The sequence below is a fragment of the Bombina bombina genome, chromosome 12 (genome assembly GCF_027579735.1).
Source record: "Bombina bombina isolate aBomBom1 chromosome 12, aBomBom1.pri, whole genome shotgun sequence".
NCBI lineage: Eukaryota > Metazoa > Chordata > Amphibia > Anura > Bombinatoridae > Bombina > Bombina bombina.
In genome coordinates this window covers 3,029,288-3,041,565 of record NC_069510.1, presented here as the reverse complement: position 1 = coordinate 3,041,565, position 12,278 = coordinate 3,029,288, and the positions used below count along the sequence as shown (strand labels likewise).

Genomic DNA, 12,278 nt, shown 5'->3' with positions numbered 1-12,278 from the left:
CAATTCCTTTAACAGATGTCCCTTAATTTCCACAGTAAAGACAAAGGTCCAAGAGTACGCCTCCTGAGGCTTTCAGCATCAGTTATTTGATTGCACCTACTTCCATAGGTTCTAACAGACATCAGAGTGAGGTAGCAGAAGATTAGGGAGGTCGGGAAGGCAGGCGAAAAGTAGGTTTGGGAAAAGGGTCTCCTGTTATGGTCTCTTTCCTGAAGATGCTCAGAATAACGTGTGTCCAACTTAATACATAAATTAATGAGATCTTCAAGGGATTCGGGTAGATCTGAAAAACAAGCTCATCCTTTAGACGTTCACTTAGACCTTTGCAGAAGGCATGCTCTCATGGGCCCCATGGTTCCAAGTAGTCTCAGCCACAAGAGTATTGGAATTCAATAGCGTATTGTGCTACAGAGAAAGAACCTTGTTTAAGATCCAACAGTCCCTGCCTCGGCTGCTGCAGACTTGCCGGCTTGTCGAACACTGAAGAGAAAACAGTAATACAAAGGAGTCCACATCGTAAAGCAAAGGGGTCATCTTTTTCCAGAAGAGGTGATACCAAAGCCAGAGCTTTGCCCTTCATGAGAGAAATCGGAAACGTTATCTTAGAGGATAAATTGAAAAACACATGAGGGATTATTTCTGAAATGAAGACGACATTGATCTAGGAATCCACGGGCAGTCTTCAGGGATGCCGTCCTATTTTATCCGGGAAGGAGAATATTAGGAGTTAAGTACTAGTAGACTGAGGTGGGTTAAATATTGGTCCAGAACTGCCGCAGCAACAACTAGAGTTGCAGGAGATTGAACAGGAGAGGCTAGATTATGAAAAGTGTAGTGATCTGGTCCAACTTAGATTTCTAGGGTATTGCAGGTGTGTTTAGCATGAGTTCCAAGAAGCTGTCCCTTGTGGGTCACGGCCCTGGATAACTCGGCGGGATCCGTATTATGGCCCGGTTTGTTATGTCAGGTTAGGTGAAGTCCCGAATCAGACCCCGACATAGCTAGAATGATAATTAACAACACACTAGCACACTGAGTATAAACCAGGACCTGACCCCCACGACAGCCTCTCTGGAAAAGAATAATCAAGGTGAGATGTTACTCACCTATCCAAGTAATACCACAAAGATGCTTGATTGAAGATAAGGGGTCAGGATAAAACGTAGTCAGGCAGGCAAGGATTTTGCAACGTAAAATCCAGCAATAAGGTAGATTCAGATTAAAGAGGGATTATCTGAGATTGTGGTCAAGTAAGCAAAGTTCGGTTAACAGTAAATCAGGCAGCAAAGTATCCTCAGGTTTGAAGTGGTTAAAACAGACGTGGTCAGGCAAGCAAAGTTTGTTAACAGTAAATCAGGCAGCAAAGTATCCTCAGGTTTGAAGGGGTTTAAACAGAGACGTGGTCAGGGCAAGCAAAGTTTAACAGTAAATCAGACAGCAAAGTATCAAAATGAGTACTCGCAAAGCGACAGCAAGGAAAAAAACAAACGGGCATCAGGTGAAGGACATGCCGGAATTTGAACCCAGAGTGATGTCAGCAGAATGGGACGGCTTCAGGGAGCGTGTCAGCAGAGTGAGACCGTTTCAGAGGCAAAGGATGTTGCTAAGCAACGCAGCGACAGAGCCTCAGAAGCAAGGATCGTGACACCAGGCAGAAGTCAAGGTAAGTGCTACCTTAAGTTTTCTGGGAGAAAGGACTCAGAAGTTTAATAAGCACATTGGAGATTATAACATAAGGGGCTCTTTATTAATGTGGTGCTTTATGTTGGGACATTTAAAAGTTTTTCAGGTGGGAAAAACTATTTGGACAGTATTATATATCAAGGCACTGTGGCTAAAGAGGTTAAGCTGCACTTTAATGGCTACGGTGGTTTCACTTGATTATAGTATGGATCGGTATAGGTCACGCCCACGATGGGCGGTCTTTCCGTTTTTTGCGCGCCACTCCGTAGCGCTTCAGTTAATAGAGAAGCTGAGGGAAGTGCGCATTTGAGAAAATCAGTCCAAGAATGTAACCGGTCTGTTCTGGAGTTGCATGGTGAACATGCGTTGCTAGTACAGACATGGTCTTCTACTGTTATAACAGCTGCTGTTGTAGTTTCAAACGGATCATCTGCAGACAGGATTAAAGAGTCTCAGAACGATCTTCAGTAAGGTAGGAGAACTTCAGCAGAGTGCTGAGGTGCAGAGGTTGGATTTTGTATTGTTTTTTTGCAACATAAGAAAACGTTATTTAAACTGTCAGTTTGCAAAAAAAAGAAAAAGAAAAAGGACCGTTTTGTATTTAAAGAGACAGTAACTTTTTTTTTTTTTAAGTTAATTTTTCCAAATCATTTTGATAAATTTTTGTTTATTATTTGGAAAATTGTGTGCAAGCATGGATCAAGGGGACTTGCAAGATGTCACCTGTGCTTTATGTTTTGATGCTAATGTGGAACCACCAATCCCTTTCTGTTCTTTATATGTTCAAAGGACTTTGAGTTATAGGGATAAGATTTTTTCAGAGCCAGCCTCTTCTAAGGCAGATGTTGTCCAGGAGTCCAATGAGGATGGTCAATTTATGCCGCAGCTTTCTCCCCAAGCGTCCCAAATTTTACCGCCCTCTCAAGCAGTGCCTTGCACTTCAGCTATAGTCCCCGTGGGGATTTCGTTACAAGACATAGCTTCTCTTATGTCTTCAACTATTTCGGATGCCCTGTCTGCTTTTCTAATGTTGCAGAGCAAACGTAAGAGAAAAGCCAGGCATTCTGTAAGCGAGGTTTCAGACACAATTGTTACAGTTTCAGAAGTATCCTCCCAGCAACACGAAGAGGAGGGTACTGCAGTAGTTTCTGAAGGAGAAATTTCAGATTCAGAGGGTTTATTACCTCTGACCGACTCAGAGGTGGTATCTTTCAGATTTAAACGATCACCTTCGTCTGTTACTCAGGGAGGTTTTGGTTACCTTGGACGATAGTGACTTTACAGTGGTGGTTGTCCCTCAGAAGTCTAGTAAACTTGACAGATATTTTGAAGTTCCTTCCTATACAAATGTATTTCCAGTCCATAAAAGAGCTACTGAAATCATTGCTAAGGAGTGGGAGAGACCGAGCATTCCTTTTTTCTCCCTCTCCTATTTTTAAGAAAATGTTTCCAATAGCCGATTCTGTTAAGGAGGCTTGGCAAACTGTTTCTAAGGTAGAAGGAGCCGTCTCTAGCTTAGCTAAAAGAACTACTATTCCCATAGAGGATAGCTGTGCTTTCAAAGACCCAATGGATAAGAAGTTAGAGGGGTTACTCAAGAAGATTTATGTACACCAGGGTCTGCAGTGGCAACTGGCTGTGTACATTGCCATCGTCACTAGTGCGGCGGCATATTGGTTTGATGCGCTGTCTGAGGCCCTCAGGACTGAGACTTCTTCTTTGGATGATATCCAAGATAGGATAAAAGCTCTTAAGCTAGCTAATGCCTTTATTTCAGACGCTTCACTTCAAGTTATCAAATTGGGAGCGAAGATATCGAGTTTCTCAATTTTAGCCCGCAGAGCCTTATGGTTAAAACCTTGGTCTGCGGATGTATCGTCCAAGTCTAAACTTCTAGCTATTCCTTACAAGGGGAATACTTTGTTCGGACCTGATCTGAAGGAGATTATTTCTGATATCACGGGAGGTAAGGGTCATCTTCTCCCGCAAGACAAGAGAAATAAACAAAAAGGAAGACAAAGCAATTTTCGTTCCTTTCAAAATTTTAAAGGAAACTCTTCCTCTTCCTTCTCTAAGCAGGAACAATCTAAACCTACATGGAGACCCAGCCAGTCTTGGAACAAAGGAAAACAGTCCAAGAAGCCCGTTGGTGATTCCAAGACAGCATGAAAGGCATGCCCCCGATCCGGGACCGGATCTGGTAGGGGGCAGACTTTCCTTTTTCGTTCAAGCCTGGGTTTGGGATGTCTAGGATCCCTGGGCAATAGAAATAGTGTCTTAGGGATAACAAACTGGAGTTCAAGGTTTTTCCTGCCAGAGGCAGATTTCTACTTTCAAGATTATCTGCAGACCAGACAAAGAGATAGGCGTTCTTACACTGTGTAGGGGACCTCTCCGCTCTGGGAGTGATTGTTCCCATTCCAATTCAGGTACAGGGACTGGGGTTTTATTCCAATCTGTTTGTGGTTCCCAAAAAAGAGGGAACCTTCAGACCAATTCTAGACCTCAAGAGTCTAAAAAAGTTTCTCAGGGTAGCCTCCTTCAAGATGGAAAAAAATATTCCATTCTTCCATTGATCCAGGAGGGTCAATTTATGATAACAGTGGATTTAAAGGACAGGGATCATCACAAGTTCTTAAGGTTTGCCTTTCCAGACAAACACTACCAGTTTGTGGCTCTTCCTTTTGGTCTTGCCACAGTCCCCAGAATCTTCACAAAGGTTCTGGGATCTCTGTTGGCGGTACTTCGATCAAAAAGCATTGCAGTGGCGCCTTATCTGGACGACATTCTAGTTCAGGCGCCATCCTTTTAGCTAGCAAGATCACACACGGACTTGGTGTTGTCCTTCCTAAGATCCCACGGCTGGAAGGTAAATTTAGAAAAGAGTTCCTTAGTTCCAAACACAAGGGTAACTTTCTTAGGAACCATAATAGACTCTCTATCGATAATCTTTAATTTCCTGACCTCCGTCAGAAAAATCTTCATAGACACTTGTCTAGCCCTTCAGTCCACTCCTCAACCTTCAGTGGCTCAATGCATGGAGTTAATCGGGTTGATGGTGGTGGCAAAGGACATCATCCTGTTGGCTCGCTTCCATCTCAGAGCTCTGCAGTTGAACATGCTGAGACAGTGGAACGGAGATTATTCGGGCTTGTCCCCTCGTCTTCTCCTGGAGCAGGAGACAAGGGACTCTCTAGAATGGTGGTTGTCTCTGGATCATCTCTCCCAGGGAATATGCTTTTGCAAACCTTCTTGGGTAATTGTGACAACAGATCCCAGCCTTCTAGGGTGGGGAGCAGTCTGGGGCTCTCTAAGGGCTCAGGGAGTATGGACTCAGTTAGTCTGCTTTACCTATAAACATTCTGGAACTAAGAGCGGTCTACAATGCTCTTCTGGCCTGGCCCCAGTTAGCCTCGGCACAGTTTATCAGGTTCCAGTCAGACAACATAACGTCAGTGGCCTACATCAATCATCAGGGGGAACGAGGAGTTCCTTGGCGATAACAGAGGTATCCAAAATAATTCAATGGGCGGAGGCCCATTCTTGTTTGTCGGCGATCCACATCCCAGGGGTGGACAACTGGGAGGCGGATTTCCTGAGCAGGCAGACCTGCTCTGGCGGCTCCTTGGAATTTCAATCTAGCATACCTGTTTCCTCCATTTGCTCTTATTCCTCGAGTAATCGCTTGAATCCAACAGGAGAGGGCCTCAGTGATCCTCATAGCACCGGCCTGGCCTCACAGGATTTGGTATGCAGACCTAGTGGAGATGACATCTCTACCACCTTGGAGACTTCCGTTGAGGAAAGACCTTCTAATTCAGGGGCCCTTCCTTCACCCAAATCTAGTTTCTCTGAAGCTGACTGCTTAGGAGATTGAACGCTTGATTTTATCCAAGCGGGATTTTCTGATTCGGTTATAGAGACCATGATTCAGGCTTGTAAACCTGTAACTAGAAGGATTTGGAGAAAGGTTTATCGACGAGTTCCCTAAAGGGTCAAATCTCAGCCTTATCCATTTTGTTACACAAACGTCTGCTGGATGTCCCGGATGTACAATCTTTTTGTCAGGCCTTGGTCAGGATCAGACCTGTGTTCAAACCAGTTACTTCTCCATGGAGTCTGAATTTAGTTCTCAAAGTTCTTCAAGGGGCTCCGTTTGAGCCTATGCATTCCTTAGATATTAAGTTGTCTTGGAAAGTTTTATTTCTTGTTGCTATTTCTTCTGCTCGGAGAGTGTCAGAACTCTCTGCATTACAGTCTCCTTATCTTATTTTCCATTCAGATAAAATAGTTTTACGTACCAAATTAGGATTTCTTCCTAAGGTTGTTTCTGATCGGAACATTAATCAGGAGATTGTTGTTCCTTCCTTATGTCCTAATCGTCCTAAGACGGAAAGACTTCTGCACAATTTGGACGTGGTCCGTGCTTTAAAGTTTTACCTGCAGGTGACTAAGGAATTTCGTCAGTCTTCTTCTTTGTTTGTGGTTTTCTCAGGAAAATGCAAGGGACAGAAAGCTACGGTTACTTCTCTTTCTTTTTGGCTGAAGAGTATCATACGTTTTGCATATGAGACTGCTGGACAGCAGCCTCCCGAGAGAGTTACGGCTCATTCCACGAGGGCTGTTGCTTCCTCGTGGGTGTTTAAAAATGAAGCTTCTCTGGAACAGATTTGTAAGGCTGCAACTTGGTCTTCTCTTCACACTTTTTCAAAGTTCTACAAATTTGACACTTTTGCCTCGGCTGAGACCGCTTTTGGGAGTAAGTTTCTTCAAGCAGTGGTGCCTTCAGTTTAGGTTCCCTGTCTTGTCCCTCCCGTATCATCTGTGTGCTCTAGCTTGGGTATTGAATCCCATTAGTAATTAAGATGATCTGTGGACTCATCGTTTCTTAAAAAAGAAAATTTATGTTTACCTGATAAATGTATTTCTTTTTTGACATGATGAGTCCACGGCCCGCCCTGTTCTTATAGACATGTTGTGGGTTATTGTAAACTTCAGACACCTCTGCACCTTGGATTTTCCTTTCTCTCTTCCTAACTTCGGTCGAATGACTGGAGTGGGAGGGAAGGGAGGAGCTATTTAACAGCTCTGCTGTGGTGCTCTTTGCCTCCTCCTGCTGACCAGGAGGTGAATATCCCATTAGTAATTAAGATGATCCGTGGACTAATTGTGTCAAAAAAGAAATACATTTATCAGGTAAGCATAAATTTTCTTTCTACTGACATGCTGTATTTTCTGCCTGCCTCCGGGTAATCCAGGTTATATAATAAACATATTCAGGACATTTTTCAAGGTGTACATTAGCAAATCATGCTAACAAAATGGCACTTAATTGCTTGTAAAATATTATATATATATATATATATATATATATATATATATATATATATATATATATACACACACCGCATAATGCTGACATATACAGTGTATGTGTAGAAAATCTCCCCATAAATAGGATTGCTGTATATGAGATAATAGTACAAATATAAAATCCTTGTTGTTATCCTGCATTTCTCGTTAAGGGTCCCTCGCGACTTGCCTATAGGCCTCTAATGACTGCTTGTACTTACTGCAGATGACGAATGCAAGAAGCAGGGAGTAGAGTACGTGCCTGCCTGTCTCCAGAGGAAGAAGAAGTTCTCAGGAAGTGAGCGTCGTGCAAACACGAACGGAGGTGCGTTGGAGCCGCACAATAGTGATTCAGGAGGCAGCGACTCTGAGGACAGCATGAGTGACCTGTACCCAGGTACATTTGTCCCTCCTGTCAGGTGATGTTTCAGTAGCATATGCTTTTGTTAAGGAGGGAGGGCGGAGGAGCTGCGCTGTACAGAGAGAACTGACATACAGTGAGAACATTACAAATGAACATAGTTTTTATCAGGTGCTTTCAGTACCACTTGTGCGTATTATTTCCTATGCAAGATAAAAACGGAAGCAGCTTATTAAATTTACAATAAGCCCTAATTATTGTCCCTTCTGGGATATGAGAGTAGTGCTGGGTGACTGTCATGCGGGCAGCGCCACACACGTCACCAGTAAGTAAAACTGTAATTTATGCCGGTGTCATTACAACATATGCGCCTGAGTATGGACGTCCAGCACTCATTATTATTATTATTGTCTAGTAGTGCTGGGTGACTGTCATGCGGGCAGCGCCACACACGTCACCAGTAAGTAAAATTGTAATTTAATGCGGTGTCATTACAACATATGCGCCTGAGTATGGACGTCCAGCACTCATTATTATTATTATTGTCTAGTAGTGCTGGGTGACTGTCATGCGGGCAGCGCCACACACGTCACCAGTAAGTAAAACTGTAATTTAATGCAGTGTCATTACAACATATGCGCCTGAGTATGGACGTCCAGCACTCATCATTATTATTATTATTATTGTCTAGTAGTGCTGGGTGACTGTCATGCGGGCAGCATGGTGAGCGCCACACACGTCACCAGTAAGTAAAACTGTAATTTAATGCGGTGTCATTACAACATATGCGCCTGAGTATGGACGTCCAGCACTCATCATTATTATTATTGTCTAGTAGTGCTGGGTGACTGTCATGCGGGCAGCGCCACACACGTCACCAGTAAGTAAAACTGTAATTTAATGCGGTGTCATTACAACATATGCGCCTGAGTATGGATGTCCAGCACTCATCATTATTATTATTATTGTCTAGTAGTGCTGGGTGACTGTCATGCGGGCAGCGCCACACACGTCACCAGTAAGTAAAACTGTAATTTAATGCGGTGTCATTACAACATATGCGCCTGAGTATGGACGTCCAGCACTCATCATTATTATTATTATTATTGTCTAGTAGTGCTGGGTGACTGTCATGCGGGCAGCGCCACACACGTCACCAGTAAGTAAAACTGTAATTTAATGCGGTGTCATTACAACATATGCGCCTGAGTATGGACGTCCAGCACTCATTATTATTATTATTATTGTCTAGTAGTGCTGGGTGACTGTCATGCGGGCAGCGCCACACACGTCACCAGTAAGTAAAACTGTAATTTAATGCGGTGTCATTACAACACATGCGCCTGAGTATGGACGTCCAGCACTCATTATTATTATTATTATTATTGTCTAGTAGTGCTGGGTGACTGTCATGCGGGCAGCATGGTGAGCACCACACACGTCACCAGTAAGTAAAACTGTAATTTAATGCGGTGTCATTACAACATATGCGCCTGAGTATGGACGTCCAGCACTCATTATTATTATTATTGTCTAGTAGTGCTGGGTGACTGTCATGCGGGCAGCATGGTGAGCGCCACACACGTCACCAGTAAGTAAAACTGTAATTTATGCCGGTGTCATTACAACATATGCGCCTGAGTATGGACGTCCAGCACTCATTATTATTATTATTATTGTCTAGTAGTGCTGGGTGACTGTCATGCGGGCAGCGCCACACACGTCACCAGTAAGTAAAACTGTAATTTAATGCGGTGTCATTACAACATATGCGCCTGAGTATGGACGTCCAGCACTCATTATTATTATTATTATTATTATTGTCTAGTAGTGCTGGGTGACTGTCATGCGGGCAGCATGGTGAGCGCCACACACGTCACCAGTAAGTAAAATTGTAATTTAATGCGGTGTCATTACAACATATGCGCCTGAGTATGGACGTCCAGCACTCATTATTATTATTATTATTATTGTCTAGTAGTGCTGGGTGACTGTCATGCGGGCAGCGCCACACACGTCACCAGTAAGTAAAACTGTAATTTAATGCAGTGTCATTACAACATATGCGCCTGAGTATGGACGTCCAGCACTCATTATTATTATTATTATTATTATTGTCTAGTAGTGCTGGGTGACTGTCATGCGGGCAGTGCTACACACGTCACCAGTAAGTAAAACTGTAATTTAATGCGGTGTCATTACAACATATGCGCCTGAGTATGGACGTCCAGCACTCATCATTATTATTATTATTATTGTCTAGTAGTGCTGGGTGACTGTCATGCGGGCAGCGCCACACACGTCACCAGTAAGTAAAACTGTAATTTAATGCGGTGTCATTACAACATATGCGCCTGAGTATGGACGTCCAGCACTCATCATTATTATTATTATTATTGTCTAGTAGTGGGGGGCAGCTGTTGTAGAGTTTATAAAACATATAATGAGCTGCCTTTGTGTCAAACACGTACGTTATTGGTTATGAGCGACTAGTAACATCTGTACAACTTGTGCCCTGCAGATCACATCTTCTCCAAGAAGGATGACAGCTTCCAGTCTGGGAGTGAGGAGAATATGGAGGTTGATGGTTTACCCAACTCGAACAAACGCCAGCAGGTACCTAATACTGGCAGGTGCTGAGCAGTGTTTTATGTTAGCGCTGTTAGACACACCAGTCTGTATAAAACTACACCTTGTGTTCTCTATCATTACAGAGGCAGAAGGGCCCTTCCCGGAAGAAGTTCAAGACTCACCAACAGAGATCCAGACATTTCAAAAAGTTACAAAAATGATTTCTGTTGTTATAGACTTAATCTTTAGAACCACATTAAATATGTCTTGGTTTCTTTTGTAGCTTCAGCGGTCTCCTGCCTGGTATGTTAATGATTGTGCAGTGGTGACTAGTGAGAAATAATGAGGTGTAAAACTGAGAATCAGATGATAACGCTAATGAAATAGTTGTGTGCAGTGGTGACTCTAGTGAGAAATAATGAGGTGTAAAACTGAGAATCAGCTGATAACGCTAATGAAATAGTTGTGTGCAGTGGTGACTCTAGTGAGAAATAATGAGGTGTGTAAAACAGAATCAGATGATAACGCTAATGAAATAGTTGTGTGCAGTGGTGACTCTAGTGAGAAATAATGAGGTGTAAAACTGAGAATCAGCTGATAACGCTAATGAAATAGTTGTGTGCAGTGGTGACTCTAGTGAGAAATAATGAGGTGTAAAACTGAGAATCAGCTGATAACGCTAATGAAATAGTTGTGTGCAGTGGTGACTCTAGTGAGAAATAATGAGGTGTAAAACTGAGAATCAGCTGATAACGCTAATGAAATAGTTGTGTGCAGTGGTGACTCTAGTGAGAAATAATGAGGTGTAAACTGAGAATCAGCTGATAACGCTAATGAAATAGTTGTGTGCAGTGGTGACTCTAGTGAGAAATAATGAGGTATAAAACTGAGAATCAGCTGATAACGCTAATGAAATAGTTGTGTGCAGTGGTGACTAGTGAGAAATAATGAGGTGTAAACTGAGAATCAGCTGATAACGCTAATGAAATAGTTGTGTGCAGTGGTGACTCTAGTGAGAATAATGAGGTGTAAAACTGAGAATCAGATGATAACGCTAATGAAATAGTTGTGTGCAGTGGTGACTCTAGTGAGAAATAATGAGGTGTAAAACTGAATCAGCTGATAACGCTAATGAAATAGTGCTATTTAAGGTGTGTGGTGATATACGTGCAGGACTCAACTGTGCAACCCCTAATTCTGATATGCTCCCAGTATCAGAAAATGAAATCTAAAACAGGTGGGGGGAGGGGTGCGCTCTACTGCAGAGCTGTGAGTGGGACTGTATTGTTAATAGTATACAATTGGGATATTTATATTAATTTATATATACTACCCGTGGCAGCTTGTTGCATGTGAATCCTTATATAAGGTATAAACTTGTGTACATTGATTATTCTAAATGGTGCTACAATATATTGCAATGTGTTGCAAATAACAATGCTTTATGTTGCAAATGGTGCTACAATAAGTTGCAATGTGTTGCAAATGACATTGTTTGATGTGCTATATGTGCAATAAATACGGTGTTAGTATCGGTATGTGCTTATTGTTAAAATTAACAGTATGTGCTTCTTAATAAAAACAAACCAATATGCAATTGACTTATTAACAGTTTATATAAGTAAATAAAAACAAATAATAACAAATAAAATGGTCATGTCATTGCATTGGGATACAACAGTTGGTTCACCAGATTATGAAAAAATGGTGTCGGTGAACTGATTTATCAGCATAGACGAAAGTACTGGAATTGGTCAATAGACACTTAAGACAAAATGTCCTTAAAAAGATAAGATGTCCTTAAAAAGATATGATGATTGAGATTCAGCGTATAATATAAAAGTTATAGGTTAAAAGTTGTGGCCACAACTATTTATAAGAGATCCAAAAGAAAGCTCCAAAGAGCTGTTTCCTGTTAGGGTAGCTTTTGTAATTTGTAATGTCCCGTTATTGGAAAGCTGTAATATGGAATTCTTATGGTGCTCGCCCCTACCGGACTACCGATATCCCTTACCTCCTCTTGTACTGGTGTGGGTTATGGGAAGGATTGCAATATACTCGGGATATGTCTCAGTTCGGCGTTTTGCCGTGTAGCTATGGTAGTATGTGAGCGTCTCACCTTCAAATTACCCGGTCAATCCTTCCTACCCTGACGTCTACGTTGAGTAGTCACGTGGTCCTCGGAGGTCCAATCGGATAGCCGGGTCTTAGGGGGGAGTGGTGCGATAGCGATCCTGTTTGATTTGCTTGCTGGAGCCAAAATCGGTCACACTAGATTGTCAAAAATCTACGCGTTTCAGCGCTGGATATG

The 12,278-nt window shown here is 42.4% G+C and overlaps 1 protein-coding gene across 1 annotated transcript in view; it reads left to right on the top strand.

Annotated features, from left to right (window-relative positions):
- SURF2 (surfeit 2) overlaps positions 1-10,255 on the top strand; it is a 50,332-nt gene extending 40,077 nt beyond the window's left edge. The window contains exons 4-6 of the mRNA XM_053695922.1: positions 7,262-7,432; positions 9,918-10,012; positions 10,111-10,255. Of these exons, the coding sequence (XP_053551897.1) occupies positions 7,262-7,432; positions 9,918-10,012; positions 10,111-10,188 (344 nt within the window). The 3' untranslated portion in view covers positions 10,189-10,255. The remainder of the gene's footprint in view (positions 1-7,261; positions 7,433-9,917; positions 10,013-10,110) is intronic.
- The last annotated feature ends 2,023 nt before the right edge of the window (positions 10,256-12,278 follow it).